The 17665-nt window shown below is 43.1% G+C and overlaps 1 protein-coding gene across 1 annotated transcript; it reads right to left on the reverse strand.

Moving 5' to 3' along the window:
* Positions 1 to 2508: 2508 nt before the first annotated feature.
* ERP29 (endoplasmic reticulum protein 29) lies at positions 2509 to 10166 on the reverse strand. Its single transcript, XM_006735744.3, has 3 exons — positions 9892 to 10166; positions 5197 to 5335; positions 2509 to 3337 (listed from the first exon to the last, which is right to left on the reverse strand). The coding sequence occupies exons 1-3, from the start codon at positions 10033 to 10035 to the stop codon at positions 2835 to 2837; spliced, it is 786 nt and encodes a 261-aa protein (XP_006735807.1). The 5' UTR covers positions 10036 to 10166; the 3' UTR covers positions 2509 to 2834.
* Positions 10167 to 17665: the final 7499 nt, after the last annotated feature.

The following is a 17665-nucleotide window of genomic DNA, read 5'->3' on the forward strand; positions in this document are numbered from 1 at the left end:
ATACATGGAACCACAGAGCTCTCTTGCAACCTCCAGCTTCCATGTATCCCAGTTAAAAGTGTACTATTTCACATATATGAGAAAGGAAATTACTGCAGGTAAGGCTATCACCTAAGACTACCTAGTGAGGTAAGGGTTACAGAAGATTCAAACCCTTAAGCACAGATGGAGTTGAAATCTAGACCACCCCCAACCCACCATCTCACATTCTTAGTCTTGATGGCTACATTCAAATTCCCAGATTCTGTCTTGGTTATTTATTGAACAATCAATCTTTCCTGAATTAATTCTGATGCCAACTTTTTTGGTGGTACCAATTGCCAAGGATTATTTGAGATAACTTATAAGTTCCTCAGAATGAAGTTCTTTATGTTGGATCCAGGGTCTCACTTGCTTCAGGTTATCTACAAATTCCCGAGAAATTGTCTGTATTTGTTTGATTCTGGGAAGCCAGTCCATAGCCTTCTTTGTAGTCTGATTAGTAGCATCAATATTATTGTGAGCCACAATATTATTTAATTAGAGGAAAAAGAGGGAAGGAATCCATTTGACCTAAGTGTAAAGGAAGATTTAATTTTATGTGGCATATGCCAGTCACTTCAGACTCTCTAGAGCTTATAGAGGGCCCATCTTTAATGAAAAATATTTGATATAAAGAGCCTCTGATAGGATAATCTAGCCCTGCCCAATGGCTCTTCGAGTCAAGACCCTAGGCTTATAAATATTAATACTCGGGCGCCTGGGTGGCTCAGTTGGTTAAGCGACTGCCTTCAGCTCAGGTCATGATCCTGGAGTCCAGGGATCGAGTTCCTCATCAGGCTCCCTGCTCAGCTGGGGGTCTGCTTCCCCCTCTGATCCTCTTCCCTCTCGTGCTGTCTCTCATTCTCTCTCTCTCAAATAAAAAATAAATAAATAAATAAATAAATAAATAAATAATAATACTCAGCCTGGACTCATCCAATGAAGTACCCATTCATGTGCTGCTACCTTTCACAACTGACGGGATCACATTCAGGGACTGTGGATGCATGTAGTTTCAGAGTTCTCTCCCTACTTGCCATTTGTCTTACTGTATTTCCCATTATGACAGTGCTTAGTTCTTTGGAAGTGAACCTGTTTTATACAGATGAGAAAAAACTAGAACAGCTAAATAAGTTTATCAGTGAGAAGCATCCAGAGAGATCTTCCAAAATTTTCAATTAGAATGAAACAAGTAGGGGAAATACTGCAATATATAGAGTTACATCCTTTTCTCAAATGTTGAGAGTACCTATGCTGGTTACCGGCAGGTGTTTAGGTCTGAACATCTTTTTTTCTGGTTTTATTTATGGGGGGGGGAGGGGCAAAGGGAGAGAGAATCTCAAAGCAGACTCTGCTCTGAGCACAGAGCCCGACTTGGGACTCCATCCCATGACCCTGAGATCATGACCTGAGCTGAAATCCAGTCAGACGCTCAACCCACTGAGCCACCTAGGTGCCCCTGAACATCTTTTACTTAGTTGGTTTGAATTGTGAGCCTAAGCTACCACAATTGTTTTTGTTCCATCCAATTCAACACATGGTTTTTCCTGCATTTTTTAGTTTCCAGTGACTTTAAATACCAATCTGGCTGAAATGGAGGAACACAGACAAGGTTTTACTTGCTAACTCCGTTCAACTCAAATTTCTTTGTGTGGCTGTAATAATAAATATTTCAGGAGCTGCACTTTGGTATTTCCAAGTAGTTAAATATGAAAGTGGAGATGGTATCATGAACCTTACCATTGCAAGTAATTGCTCATCACTCCTGAAAACAGATTTAAGTCAGTACAGTGGTCTCCCACTCCGCTTCTTTAATATTGGTACTTAGTGAGTAACTGACAGTGACAAAGTAGCTTAGATGGAAAACAATCCCCCTTTTAAAAAAAACTTTCGAATTAGACTGAATTCTATTATTTTGCTATCTAAATCCAACTCAAAAAAAAAAAAACCATCTGCTTTTATCAGTAAAACTAAGAATTTGCTCTATGTTTTTCATGGAGTATGGAAAATGATTATACTGAGCTTCTTTAATGTTGCCATTCCACGGGCACCTGGGTGGCTCAGTCGGTTAGGCGTCTGCCTTTGGCTCAGGTGGTGGTACCAGGGTCCCGGGATCAAGCCCCGCATCAGGCTCTCTGCTCAGCGGGGAGCCTGCTTCTCCCTCTCTCTCTGCCTGTTGCTCCCCCTGCTTGTGCTGTCAAATAAATAAATAAAATCTTAAAAAAAAAAAGTTGCCATTCCACTTTAAGGACCAGAAAAAGGACAATGCATTTTGCCACCCACAATCAGTCCACTGGAGTTTCAACACCGGTGGAAAGTAATATAGGTAGGCCTTGAGCTACGACCAGTTTCTACAGTATTAAAAGGATAGTCAATTACCGTGGTAAAGTGTGCTCCATACTGGCTTAGATTAAAAAATAAATTCAAAGGAGAAAGCAGATCACAGGCCAAAGTACAATTTGTGAAAGAAAACTGAATGGCTTCAGATCCCTTTTAACCAAAACACAGAAACTTTAATTGGGTCAGAATAACACCTGTCAAGGACCTGGGCCGTACTCTTCTTTATAGCACCAATTCCTTCAGAGGGGAATTTCACAAGCCATCTGGTAAGTGCTCCAGTTATACACAGACTGGCTATAGTGATGTCCCAAGCACGGTCACATCAGCGTCAATGTGTGGGCATGCTCAGATTTCTGGCTTATTAGTGCCACCTTAACCATCACTCTCTTACATCCCAGGAGGGTCTCTCACAGCCAGCAGGTAACGCTCCCCTCCCCACTCCCACCAAACCCTGGAAAACCCGGAGTGCCTTTTTACAGCTCCTCCTTCTCGACCCCCTTCTTCTGGAAAGCAGTCAAGATGTTTAAACTCTTCTGGAGCTCTTCCTTCTTCCCATCACTCATCTTGTTCTTCTCAATCAGCTTGGTTATTCGGGTCATTTCTGAAGCTGGGAAGTCCTCACCTTGGTCTAAGACCTTCCCCATGATCTTCAGGTATTGCTCAGCCCACTTCTTCTCAGTCTCCTTTACATTTGCGAGGTTGTCCTGCCCCTGCTTCAAGAGGGCCTGGCGGGCCTCCACGCCTGAGGCCCTGATGAACTCCCCAGCAAGGGCGTCATATGCAGGCAGGCAACCAGGCATACCAAGGTAGACTCCTTGCCCCTTTAGCCAGCGTTGGATGGCTCCAACCTTAACCGCCCCACTATACAGGACTGGGTTCTCAAAGTCCCCATCCCGAAAGAGGTAGAAGACTGGGTAGTTCTCTTTGTCCAGCTTGTATTTCTCACTCAGCTCCATATTCAGCTTATCTCCATAATCTGTGAACAGAAATCAGGTATGAGGAGCAAGACCAAGAGGAATGCAGGGCAGGAGATTGCTATGAGGCCTATCTGAGCTGACAGCAGGAAGGATCCTGGTTGTGTTTACATTTCTCCTCTGCTACTTCCTAGCCACGCGGCATTAGTCATTTAACCTCTCTGAACTTCACTTTCCTCATCTGCAAAATGGGAATTCTTCTGAATATTTATTCTATGCCCACTATATGCCAGGTTCTGTTCTGAGTGCTACGGATCTAGTTATGATTAAGAGTTACAACTTCTCTGACCTCAAGGAGCTTATATTCTTCTAAGGGTAAGAAGAGAGATGGTAAACAAACGTACATAATTAGTGCCAAAAAGATAAAAATAAAATGGGATGATGTGACAGTAGGTAAGAAGGCCTACTTTGGGTGGTCATGGAAGGCCTTTCTATGGAAATGATACGAGATGAAGGACTGGAGTTTCAAGGAGGCAGACACGTGATAATCTGGGAAGAATGTCTCAGGTAGGAAGGACTGAAAGTGTCAAAGCTCTGAGGCAGGACTAAGCTGGGTGGACTGAAGGCTTGCAAGTGCCATTCTGGCCGGAGCTTAGTGAGCAAGGGGAACATGGGATAGGTAACAGGCAGAGTCTCTACCACATGTGAGGTGTTGGGAAGACCCAATGGGGAGAAAAGTGCACTTAACCTGGAGAGTTCAATGCAATCTATGGTATTTGCTATGTACTTCCTAACAGGCAGTAGCAGTGCCAAGGACTGATGCTGTGACATCAGGTTTCTTATACCTTGCCAAAAAGAAAGGGCCAAGGCTGCCTGTTATGGGGCCGTAGTATAGGAAGTGTGGGGTTCCAGTCCCATGCTGCCACTTCAAACTGTATAATCTTGAGCACGGTACTCTAAGCATGAAGTACAGGGGTCATAGTACTTTATTCCTAGAGTTGTCACAACGATAAGATACATGGATAACACTTAGCACAGGGGCCTGGCACATGGTAAATGTTTGATAAATGTCAGCTGCTATTTTTCTAAAAGCCCCAAGGGAGTGGATTTGCAGCTGGGTCAGAACTGACTGCCCTGGAAAAGTGTGGCAACTATCTCTACCCAGGACCAGACTCTCCAGCTAGCTAGGGAACTGGGGCATCCCAGCTGGAAGGAAGCTGAGAGAGGGAAGAACCACTGCACTTGGGAATAAATACTCAGGTGGAGTTCTGGATGAGCCACTTCCTACTACTCCATGGCCTGAAATAAGTCATTTAGTTCCTTGAGCTTCAGTTTTCCTCAAGTATAAAAATGGAGAAAATGTGCCTCACTTTTTAGGCAGGGTTCAAGTGAAGATGCAAAGTGCACTGTCTGTGCACACCTTTACAGACTGGGAACCACCACATGTTGACAACTATTATTATTAAGAGTGGTCACTGTGGTTGACAGCTGTCCTTGATTTAGTGGTAGCTCTGATGGATTTGAGTTAAAGCCAAAATCCAATCGTTTTGGTAAAAAACAGCCGAAAAGAAGATGGAGAAGTGACTATGGAGACCCTAGGAAGCCTGATACCTCCTCTGATCACAGTCCCCTGCAAGGAGAGCTCCACATTCTCAGAGTAGGTTTAATGTCAGTGTGGGGTGGAGGGTGAAGGATGGGGGAATCCCCTTCCCTTGGGCACCTGCAAGGACGAACTGAGGTTCTGTGGTATCAGAATCTGCTCAAGCTAAGCCTGCCACGGGTACCAGATTGTCGAGGCCATGATCCCACTTACACTCCTGTGTGGCTTAGAAAAGTGTTGGGTATTCCACCTACAAGGACGGAAATAATTCCTAGTTTCCTCCCCTTCTGCCCTCCACAGTCATGATGGACTTGTCCATACCTGAGATCCCCACCTCTGCCACCAAGAGATCATCGCTGGAGGCCGAGTTTTCAGCCAGACGCTTGAACTCATCCTGTTTCTCACCGTAGGGGTACTGGGTGTCGAACTTCACCAAGACGAACTTGCTTTTGGGAATGACCTGAGGGCACAGAGAGCTGAGCAAGTCCAGGATTCCAGGGACCTTTGGGGCTAATTCCCTTTCTCAAGGGACCCTTGTTTAAGAAACAGAATGGAAACCATGCCTGCAAGGGAGTTAAGTGCTCACACGCTAATATTCATTCATTCATTCATTGACCCATTGAATCATTTAATAATTTATTGGTGTTTGGTACCCCATTAGGTATTGGTTCACAGTAATCAAAGACATATACAACCCTGCTAAGAATAAACAAAGCTGCAGCTCTATTAAGGCCTTCTCTTCCAGTGGCCTTTTCAGTAAGATTAAGGGAACCCTTAGAAAATACTACATTGGCCCCATTGGCCCCATGGTATGCCCATCATCCCAGAGGGCCTTTCTCAGTAAACAATGAACAAGAAATCCGACAAAAACCAACCAACCAACCATCTGGCACCCATAGAGGTGCTTTGGCTAGGGAGCCGAAGGCTGAACTATGCAGTTTCAGGGCTCACAGGAAGTTGCTGAGAGGCAGGCTTAGGACAATGTCCCCTCCCTAGACCACAGTTCCTTTGGCTAGATCTCCAGGTCCTAAACTGTCAGGGTCAAGACCTTTATTTCAATTGTGGTAAAATTCTCATCACACAGCAGTCACCATTTTAAAGTGTACAGCAGGGCGCCTGGGTGGCTCAGACGGTTTAGTGTCTGCCTTCAGCTCAGGTCATGATCCCAGGGTCCTGGGATTGAGTCCCACATGGGGCTCCCTGCTCAGTGGGGAGCCTGCTTCTCCCTCTGCCTGCCACTCACTCTGCTTGTGCTCTCTTTCTCTCTCAAATAAATAAATCAAATAAAAATAAGTGTATAGTACAGTGAAATTTAGTCCATTAACACTAGCGTGCAACAATGACTAATATCGATTCCAGAACATTCCTGAAAAGGAATCCCATACCCATACACATTTTAAGCAGTCACTTCCCATTCCTCCTTCTCTCCCCAGCCCCTGGCAATCACTTATCTGCTTTTTGTCTCTATGAGGTCACTCTGATGGCATCCTACAATATGCAGCCTTTGGTACCTGGCTTCTTTCACTCAACATCATGCTTTCGAGGTTCACCCATGTTGTAGCATGTCTCAGTATTTCATTCCTTTTTGTGGGAAAATATATTCCATTGTATGGATAGGCCACATTTTATTTATTTATTCATCAGGTGATGGACATTTGGGCTGTTCCCACCTTTTGGCTATTTGTAAATAGCACTGTTATAAACATTTGTGTACAAATGTTTGTTTGAATGCCTGTTTTCATTTCTTTTGGGTATATACCTAGGAGTGGAAATGCTGGGTCATATAGTAATTCTGTTTAAGTTTTAGAGGAATCCCCAAGATCTTTGTTTTGATGGTTTCTCCCAATGCACAGCTTTATTCTAACAAACTGCCCTCTCCTTCTCCTATAATTTTTTGCTTTTCTAATCAAAGTAATCACTTCTGGCCAATTTTTCATCATAGACAATCACTGTCATAATTAAGTCACAAATTGACATCATTCCAGTTTTTGTTAGTCTTTGTTCCTCACTGTGTGTTGTCTATTTGGTTTTAGCTTTTAAAAAATATTTAACACTGCCTCGGGACACAAGGAAAGGAGGAGAAGCTACCAGAACAGGCAGTTTTTTTAAGTGAGGCCCCAAAATCTGAGCTCTGGGGTCCTAAAGGCAGGTAGGATTTTTTTTTTAAGATTTTATTTATTGGGGCGCCTGGGTGGCTCAGTCGGCTAAGCATCTGCTTTGGCTCAGGTCATGATCCCGAGCTGGGATTGAGTCTCACATCAGGCACCTATTCAGCAGGGAGCCTGCTTCTCCCTCTCTCTCTCTTGAAAATTTATCTCTAAAATAAAGATTTTATTTGTTTATTTGAGCCACCTGAGCCACCCAGGTGCCCCACAGGTAAGACTTAAAATATAAATCAGATCACATCCCTCTGGCCTGACTGTCCTTATTTCAGCTCAGCACAACAAACTCATTTCCACTTAGGGCCTTTTCATTTGCTGTCTCTGCTGGCTGGAAGGCTGGAATACACTTTCCCCAACTCCTTCATTCAAAGCTCAGTTTAAATGTGGTCCCCCCACCCCCACCCCATGGAGAGGCCTCCTCCACTCATAGCATGCTAGCACTACTTCATTTTCACCCTCCTCTATCACGTTACCCTGCTGTGCTTTCTTCACAGCATTAATCACTCACTAAAATTCTTATCTGAGTGTTTGTTGTCTGTCCTCTCCACTAGAACATACATTATGAGTACAAAGGCCTTGTCTGACTTGTTTTCTGCTCTATCCCTATTGCCCAAGAGTGCCTGGCATGTAGCAGATGTTCTGAAAATATTTGATAGACGAACACAACTAGGGTAGGCTATGGTAGCAGATGCTACATACGTCTGGGGGAAAAATATTTTAAAAGCACAACACAGGATCCCTACCTTCAAGGAGCGTACATTCGTATTATGGGATAATTAATAATTATATGGTGGTCTAACACTGAAACAGAATTGAGAGGCCTCCATCTTTTATTCTGCCATTTTAAGCCATCGGCAGAATGGTTTTGAATGGCACACATTTGCACAGTGAATTTTTTCCTTTTCATTAATCAGTCTGTACCTCTTAATTGCTTTAGAAATCTGTCTCCTTTATCCTTAAGGAATCGACTCCACCATATCCTATATTTAGGCAACTTGCTTCCTCAAGATGAAGATGAATTCATCATTCATTCATTGAATAAAAAGGTACCGAGGACCTATCACGTGCCAGACACTGCTCTAAGTGAACAAAGCAGTAAAAAAAGGAGGCAGGGTCTCTTATTTCTAGTGATGGTGAAAAGCAAGAAACAAAAAAAGACACTGGAAATTGCTGAAAGACAAAGCACAAGGCCCCTGGACGTATTACCAGGTAGCTCCCCTTTTGTTCAGTGGTGATGGAAGGAAGATCTAGAAAGGGACTGAAGACATTTTGTTCATTCATTCAACAAATTATTATTATCTTCTATGTGACAGGTAACCTGCTAGGTCGTGCAGATGATCAGGGAACAAAATAGACAAGGCAGTTCTTCATATTGTAGTGTGGGAGATGATAAAATACACAAGGGTAAAAAATGAGTGATGAGTGCTCCACAGAGAAATCCAACTAATGTGACTGGCTCTTTTGACAGGGGGAAGAGGAAGTCAAGGAAGGACTCTGAGAAGGTAAGTAATATTTAACCTAAGCCTGAATGATGAGAAGCAACCAGCCTTTCAAAGATTGGGCAAAGAATGTTCTAGTCAGAAGGAACAGCCACTGCAAAGGGCCCATGTCAGCGATGAGCTAGGAATACTCAAAGGGCAGAAAGCATGTATGGCTGGAGCTGAGGGAACAAAAGGGAGAATGGTCAGGAGGGGGGAGGAAGGGCTGAGCAGTGAAACCTGCAAGACTACTGTAACGACAACTGAGACCAGCGTGGTAGCAGTAAAAACAGAGAGGCACCAACTGAACAGGAAATACTATTAACTTTACAGTGCAAAATTTCCCTAAGTCACACTTGGTCTGTGATGTTATCCCATTCCTGCTTTTGGGGGTGGGGTGTAATCTTCCCAATAAAGGCCCCAAAAGCATAGGGTGCTGTGGGGTGTGCCTGACAACCAACTAGCCATACCTACACTTTTAAACATTTGAATAAGCCACAGATGCCAAATCTAGGACAAGGAAGCCTTTTGAGAACAGAAAAAGTTCAACCGTTTGAGACAGATTTAGAACTAAGAACTTCACTTCCCAGCAATGGGTACAAATTAAGAAAATAAAACGAATGGCTTCTCTCTCAATGCTTAGTTTGCCCACCTTGTAGGCGAAGTTGAAAGCTGTCGGTGGGTGAAGACAGGTGCCAGAGGAGAGAGTTGGGATTGCAGTCAGCCTTCAACATTTCCAACGTCCATTTACCCAGGCGAATCCTTCCAAGTCTTGACCCGATTTTTTTCATTTTGTCCCTAAGCCCAAGATATTCCCTACAGAGTTCCCTTATTCTTAACGCTTGCACTTTTCAGGAAGACACAGGATCTCTGAACATTGTTTGCATATTGCAAAGCAGGGTGCATTCCACACCAAGGGAAGACGGTCGCGGAAACGCCAGTTAACACGCCGGGTTTCCAACCACCTCCCTCACCTCCCCAGCCCCACCACAGCCGGGAGCACTGTGGCGTCCGCCTCGCTCCGCCCTCCAGGCCTTCCACTTGGGACTCGAGGATTGGATCTTGCCCGGCACCGCCCTCTCCCCCTAGGTGCCGGGAAGGGGCCCCTGGTTCCCTAGACTGCATCTCTGCAGCTCTTTTGCAAAAGAGGAAGTACAAATACTGCAAAGGCAAGGGTGCGCGGGGACCCTGGCTCCTGTGTGCCCCATGGTCACGGTATGGCCCCGGCCCAGAGTCCACCAGCCCTTTAGGATGGAGGGAAGCCCCGGGACCGTCGCTACAGACTACCTTCTGCCAGCCCTGCCTTCTTCCCCACGGGTGTTCGCTCCCCCCGATGCTCAGGCTGCACCTGCGCGCGATTCCCCCACCCCCGTTACCTTGTAGAAAGTGACTGTATCCAGGGGAAGAGCGCCCTTGGTGTGCAGGCCGCTACCGCCATGCGGAGCGGAAAATAGCAGGAGGAACAAGAGAAGGGGAAATACCGGGGAGAAAGAAGCGGCGCGGGCCATGCCGGAAGCCATAACGCCGGATTCTGGCAGTAGGAGCTAGGAAGGCTGTAGTAGAGAAAACGCGGAGTCGGGGGTCACGTGACTTGCAGGGCCGGCTCGGATGCGCGCACGTGTACAGCCTGTGAGGCTCGAGCCGGCCTAGGGTGACAGGGAGGGGCCACGTGAGGGGCGGGGAAATGGGGCTGCCGCGCGCGCGCGCACTCGGCGAAGCTCGCGCAGGCCTAGGGTGTGGGGGCGGGGCCGCGGGTGGCGGAAAGAGTCTGCTGCGCACGCGCACTCGGCGAGGCTCGCAGTCTTCCTGCCCTTTTCCCGTCCTCCTCTGCGTGATGAGAGGCTCGAAGCGCGTGTCTGGCGTCTTGCGGCGATTAGTTCGCTCTCTTTACTTTCGAAGATGACGAGGCTGGCCATCATTTGTTCCTGCTTTTGGCCCGTCTGGCAGTCCATTGGGACCCGCTACTACTTTAGTCTGTCAGTCAGTCTGTGCTACCATCCTCACGAGGTCGGTCATACTCCCACAGCTCCCTTAGCCAGGACCCGAGTAGGTCACGCAGACGCGGCTGTTCGTCAGCATGGGGGTCAGGGCCACCCCTGAACCCTGCCCAGCGCCTGCTTTGTGGTGAGTGCCTCAGCGGCAAAGACGCCGGGCTCCTGTAAAAACGGGCTTTACTGAAAGCGGAGTACTCGCCCAGCTACGTCCTGGGCTCCTGGAGGTCTTCAAAACAAAAAAGTCCTAATAATTGTATTCCCTAGATATTTGTTCGGGGCGCGGTTTAAACCAGATCCTGATTTTGCCTGCGGGAATATGGAATAGAGATGAACGAGACAGAGCTCTGGACTGAAGGAACTCACAGTGTTGGGGAGGAGGAGACAGAGCAATAGTAATAAGTAATAGTAATAAGACCATTAGAGTGTTGTGAAAACATAAATGGAAATTCAGTTAGTCCTACTCAGGGAAAGTTGAAGACGAAATGACTTTTGAACTGGATCGTGAAGGAGGAGGAGGAGGCATTTACAAGGCAAACACAGAAGGATATTTCTAGAAAGGGGAAAAACATGATGACTCTGTAAAGGTAAACCGGAGAACATTGCAAAGGTTCTCATCAAGCTGAAAGGTTTGGAGCCACCACAGGTGTTAACCAGGAGAGTGAAGTTGGATTTGCTGTCACTTAAGAGTGAAGGGAGTGGGGGAAAAAAAAGGAGTCAAGGGAGTGGATCGGAAGAAGGGAGAAGGTTGAAGTCAGGGAGACTAGTTAAGGGTCAATTGTAGTAGTCTAGGTGAGAGAGGTTAAGGTCCTGCAATAGCACACAATGAGAGGGAAGGGTCGAATTGAGGAATTTTGTAGGGTGGAATTCACAAAACTTACGAACAAATGGTGTGAGGTAAGAGAATAAATTATATATACATTATGAGGGGCTTAGCACCATATTAACCATTGTATATGTCTAATGTGTGGTGTATAAAATCATCAAAGATCATAGGATCTTATAATGGACAACCAGTTTATATAGAAATTTTGAAAGAAAGAGTCAGTGTGTATGTGTTTTGGGGGGTTTGGAAAAATTTATTTTGAGTTTGCTCTAATAAGTTATTAAATAAAATGAGCTACATAGACAAATGATAGAAGGTGAGGGGAAAATTATGAGCTAAAGTGGTTAAAGAAGCCTTCGTGTAGGAAGTGGAAATGGAGTTAAGCCTTGGAAGAAAGAACGTTTTAGGTGGAGAACAAATGAAAAGGGAGCAGAAGTGAGAGTAGGCATGATGATGTGGCGAGACTGACTTGGCTGGAGAGAGTTCTCAAAACACTAGTTAGTAAGACAGTTTTAAGCCCAGGTAGGGGAAAGTCTTGAAGATCAAACTAAGAATTTTCTGTTTTGTCCTGTACTCAATAAGGAGCTATTAACAGTTTTTAGAACCCTTTATAAGATGTTTAGACTTTTTAAATTATTCACTTCTGAACATGTAAGTGCTTTGGGTACACCTAGTTAGCATGATCAATCAGGAATGACTTTCTAGTCATAGTTTTGAAGTAGGTGTTGAAAAAAAGTGAAGGAAGAGGATTGATTGGAGAGGGAAGGGAAATATCGGTACTTTTGCTATGAACTGCAACAATTCAATGCAGTACAATAATTGTCTCAGTGCTTCCTTTTAGTAGTGCCCTGGTCCCAGTCAATTGCTTTATAATATGATTAGATTCTTAGCTTCAGGACCCTGACAACAATCTACACAAATAAGCCAGGTATAATTCTCCATATTTAGGAAGTTATGCAATCCTGTAGTTGACACTCATGTGGAAAATCAAAAAAGGCTGGGAATTGTAGAGAGGTAGGAAGGAAGAGACAGGGCATGTTAAGTTGATGCGAGATCATTGAGCCTTATGGTCAATAAAGAATTGAGACATTTTATGGTGCAAAAAGGTGTTTTTATTATACTGCAGGGAAAGGACCTGTGAGCAGAAAGAGCTGCACTGGAGTTGTGAGGAGTGACTGATTATATACTTCCAAGTTGGGAGGGGTTAGGGATAGTGTAAGTCTCTAAGGAATTTGGAAGCAAGGTTCCAGAACCTTGAGGGGTCATTTATTACTGTCCAGTAAAACCTTAATCATAAGACCCTTCAGATGTATATCAGTGGGCCGTATGTTTGGAGGAGGATTGCTAACATATGTCTTAGGGCGGTGGAGATAAAGGAAGTTTCCAAAGAGATTTTCATCTGTTAAAGTGGACTTACAGGATCCTGGAAGTTAGGATAATGTCAAGCTAAGGTTGCCTTTGGCCCCTAGCAAAGCATTAACATTGAGGCAGTTGAGTTTCTGGAGGAGGGTCACCCTGCCAGTCCCAAGTATTTGTCAATGAGCTGAAAGTCTTAAGGAAGTTTAATTGTTTCTGTATTTCTTTTGCCTTTGTTCTCCACATTAAAATGAGTGTGCACATGACCTAATGTAGGAGCTGGAGTGAGGAGGAAAAAAGTGGCATGGTTCTGCTAAAGCAACTAATAAATTTCAGTCTTTTTCTTCTAACATCATCACGCCAGTGTGTCTGCAGTCTCGTTGACTTCTTTGCTATCCCTTGTATATACAAGGCATGTTCTTGCCTCAGGGCCTTTGTACTGGCTTTCTCCCTCTAAAACTTTTCTTTAAGATATTCATATGGCTGGCTCCTTCACTACCCTTAAGTCTTTGCTCATATGTCAACTTCCTAAGATCTACCCTGACCATCCTTTAAAAAATTGCTCCTTCTGGTAGGGACTACTTTAGTTCCAGGCCTTGCATATTTGATTTTTACTTCTGCTCTGCTGGAGGGCTCTGCTACAGCCAAGTTAGGCCAGATCCTCAGTCCAAGAAGCATCCAAGCTTAATCCCCCTTTTCATATTTATTGGGGCAGCAGGTACTGGAACAGCACTGTATGTCTTGCCCTTGGCATTGTGCAATCCAGATGTCAGTTGGGATAGGAAGAATAACCCGGAATCCTGGAACAGACTGGGTCCCAATGATCAATACAAGTTCTACTCAGTGAATGTAGATTACAGCAAACTGAAGAAAGAAGGTCTAGACTTCTAAATGAAATGTTTCACTAGGGGCACCTGGGTGGCTCAGTTGTTAAGCGTCTGCCTTCAGCTCAGGTCATGATCCGGGAGTCCTGGGATCAAGCCCCGCGTCAGCAGGGAGTCTGCTTCTCCCTCTCCCTCTGCCCCTCCTCCCTGCTCCTGCTTGCATACACACACACTCTCTCTTTCTCTCTCTCTCAAACAAATCTAAAAAAAAAGAATGCCTTCTACATTAAAAAAATTCTTTCAATGTTTCAATATTTAACAACTACATTTTTCAGGCACCCTGCACTCTTCTGAGGGTAAGGGTTACACTGGTGAACAAAATAGATGTGCTCCCTGCAGACCTAGTTGAGGAAACCATTAAATAATCACACAAATAAATATATAATTACAAATTGTGATAATTTCTAGAAAGAAAAGTTGAAGACCTATGAAAAAATATGATGGAGGGATCAGTTGGGATTGGAGTTCATGGGAAACTTCTACAAACAAGTATATGTAAGCTGAGGTAAGACCTAAAGGATGGATAGGATTGAGCTCTCAAGGAACTTAGACTCATGTGATGAGAAAGACATTAAATAATTATAAATAAATATGAAATTGCAGGTTGGTGTGTGTTTAGGAAACACTTTAGGAAAAGAAAAGAGCAAGTGCAAAGGTTCTAGGGTGAGAAAGAACTTGAAATATTTGAGAACTAAAAGAATTCCACTCTGGAATTTATTCTTTAGTAGCAAGGTCATCAGCACTGAAGGAGGTTATAAGTGCAGAGATTAGGGATATTTATTGCAGCATTGTTTGCTGAAGAAAAAAAAAAAAGAAAAAAGAAAAGGAAGAAAAACAAAACTGGAGGAGAACTCCCATGTCTCTGAGAGTAAGTGTTGGATAAATGATTTTTTTTTTTTTTTTTTTTTAAGTAGGCTCAACACCCAATGTGGGGCCTGAACTCAAGATGCCAAGACCAAGAGTTATATGCTCTACTGACTGAGCCAGCCAGGTGCCCCTAGAGAAATGATCTTATGTAGAATGTTATACAGCTATCAGAATGGGTTAGAGCTATTTCTGTGAAATACTAGATGAGAAAAGAAATGTGTACAGAAATACGTGATCCCATTTTTAAAACCCTACAGCTATAACGTAACATAAACATAACAACCCCTATTATGTATGTATGCATTTGGATATGGTTTTGTTTCTGTTGCACAAAGAACTTTATTTGCACCAAATAAGGAGATCATGGGAAATAGCTTCTAAAGCTGTGAATTCACTCCAAGAGAGGGCCAACAGGTGCTTTTTGTTTACAGATAGGATGAATAGTTAGTTAGTTTTTATTTACTTACTTATTTTTTAGTAATCTTTATAGCCAACACAGGGCTCAAACTCATGAGTTGTATGCTCTTCCGACTGAGCCAACCAGGCGCCCCAGGATGAATATTTAGATAGGGAAGCCTTGTCATTGTATGTAGAGGCAGGCATAAAATCCTGTGTGCATCTTAAGAAGACCTGCCTATACATACTTTGTATGTTATGTAAATGAGGTGGAGGCTCCTCCTTGGGCAGATTTTAGTATTATAATAAGGTAAAGATAATTGCAGGTTATTCCAGGGGTCACTCCAAGGTCCTTCAGGGGTTTAGCTCAAATTATCTGGGTGGTCTGGGCTGGTGGGAAGTCTTGTCAGGGAAGTTGCTGTCACCTGAGGGGTGGTTTCAGTTTTCATTTGCCTGTTCTTTGGTGCATGCTTCCAGCGACCCAAAGAGCTGCTGTGTCCTTTGTCCCTATTTGGATATATTTTAACAAGCATAGAGAAAGATGTAGAGAAATACATTAGGCTTTTAGCATTGGTTACAGTCCAGAGGAATGGAGAGAAAGAAAATAAGACTAACAAAAGAGAATAAAATTATTATGGAATAATGTTGAGAAAAATGTAGAATATAAAATACTAGCCATAGAATTACTACAAACAGGTAGAAATTGGATATGTATGGGGACAAGGACTTAAAGTAACATCAATAAAAAGAATGTTCTGACTAGCTGATGAGATTGTAGGAAACTTTATTTTGGATTTCTGTTATTTTAATATCTTTTTTTCAATGAAGTAGCATTAAAAAAATCAGATTTTAACATCCATGGATCAAATCATTTCAACAGAGATGTTTTTCTTCTTTTTGTCCCACTTTTAATTCATGTTATTTTGTCTTATTTTAGTACTCTTATAAGCCACCTGAAATACTATCTAGGTCAAAGTGGGATATAAGTAAGTAAATAAAAGTAACTTAGCCCTTGCCAATCTCTTCCCCCTTTAATCTTTCCTGCACACTGCCAACGTGTTATTGCAATGTTATCATGTAAAATGGGGATAATAATAATACTTGTCTCATAGGATTGTGAGTGGATTAAATTAGTTAACACTAGTTATAAAGCATTTATAACAGTATCTGCCATATAGTACATATTCACTTAAAGACTAGCTATTATGGTTATTATGTCATACCATTTATTTTCTTGGAAATTTGCTTGATTATAGAAATTTATTGCATTTTTGTAGGATAAAATCCAAATGCAAGAGCCTCCAAAATCTAGTTATATCTAAATTATATCTAAATAAAAATGACATTTATAATATCACACGTAGCTACTGAGCTCTTGAAATGTGGCTACTCTGAATTGAGATGTTGTAATAAGAGTAAAATGCACACTGAATTTCAAAGTACAAAATTACAAATGTAAAATATATCAGTGATTTTTTTATATTGATTGCATGTTGAAAGGACAAAATTTGGATATTTAGGTTAAGTAAAATTTATTAAAATTTCATCTGTTTTTGCTTTTTTAATGTGGTCACTAGAAACTTTTGTTTTTTTTGAAAGATTTTATTTATTTGAGAGAAAAAGAGAGAGAGAGAGAGCATGGGCAGGGTGAAGGGCAGAGGAAGAAGCAGACTCCCCGCTGAGCAGGGAGCCCGACGTGGGACTCGATCCCAGGACTCCAGGATCATGACCTGAGCCCAAGGCAGACACTTAACTGACTGAGCCACACAGCCACCCCCACTGGAAACTTTTAAATTTTAAATTACATCTATGACTTATATTTTTATTGGATAGCACTGCTCTAGATTTTTTAAAAAGATTTTATTTATTTGTTAGAGAGTGAGAGAGGGAGCACAAGCAGGGAAGTGGAAGAGGGAGAAGCAGGCTCCCCACCGAGCAGGGAGCCCCATGCAGGGCTGGATCCCAGGACACTGGGATCATGACCTGAGCCGAAGGCAGACGCTCAACCGACTGAGCCACCCAGGGGCCCCTGCTCTAGATTTCTAAAGTAAAATGTTGCTACTTTTTCATCCTAATCTTTGTCCAGTTGGTATTTTAGATGCAAGGACAGTATACTTATATTTACTTCTATTAACTTTTATCTTATTAAATAAAACTCATTATTCTAAAGTATTTAGGTCTTATTAGATCTTAAGTCTGTCATCTATTTGAGTACATTTATTCAGTAAAGACTGAGTACCTATTCTAGGCACTGTTTTAGATACTGAAGATATTGGGGTGAGTTAGATAGGTTGCCTGTCCTCAAGGATGTTACAGTATACTAGGGGAAAGCAGACAGCACAAACAAACATGGTATTTTGGAATTTGATAAATGTTACATCTCTGAGGTAATGACGTTTAAGCTGATACTTGAAGGATGAGAAGGAGCCAGTCATATGATTATCTGATGGAAGAACATTCCAGAGAGAGGGAAGCTATTATAAATGATCTGAATTGGAAAAGTACTTGATACATTGGGTGAAAACACAATGGCAGACTCTAAGATAGTCTCCTATAATCCCTGCCTTTTGGTATTTACCCTCTCATGTGATCCTTTCTCCTTGGCTATTGGCAAGATCTGTGGTCAGTAGAATATAGGAGAGGTGATGAAATACCACTTCAGTGATTTTGTTACATAAGGTACTGACTTCCACTTTGACAGGAAGACATGTTGCAGAAATCCATGTGGCAAAGAACTAAGTGAAGTGTTTGGCCAACAATTAGTTTGGAACTTAGGCCCTTAGATCAACAACCCTCAAAGAACTGAATTAGACCAACAACTTTGTGAACT

The sequence above is a fragment of the Leptonychotes weddellii genome, chromosome 13, assembly GCF_054177405.1.
Source record: "Leptonychotes weddellii isolate Sample4059 chromosome 13, ASM5417740v2, whole genome shotgun sequence".
NCBI lineage: Eukaryota > Metazoa > Chordata > Mammalia > Carnivora > Phocidae > Leptonychotes > Leptonychotes weddellii.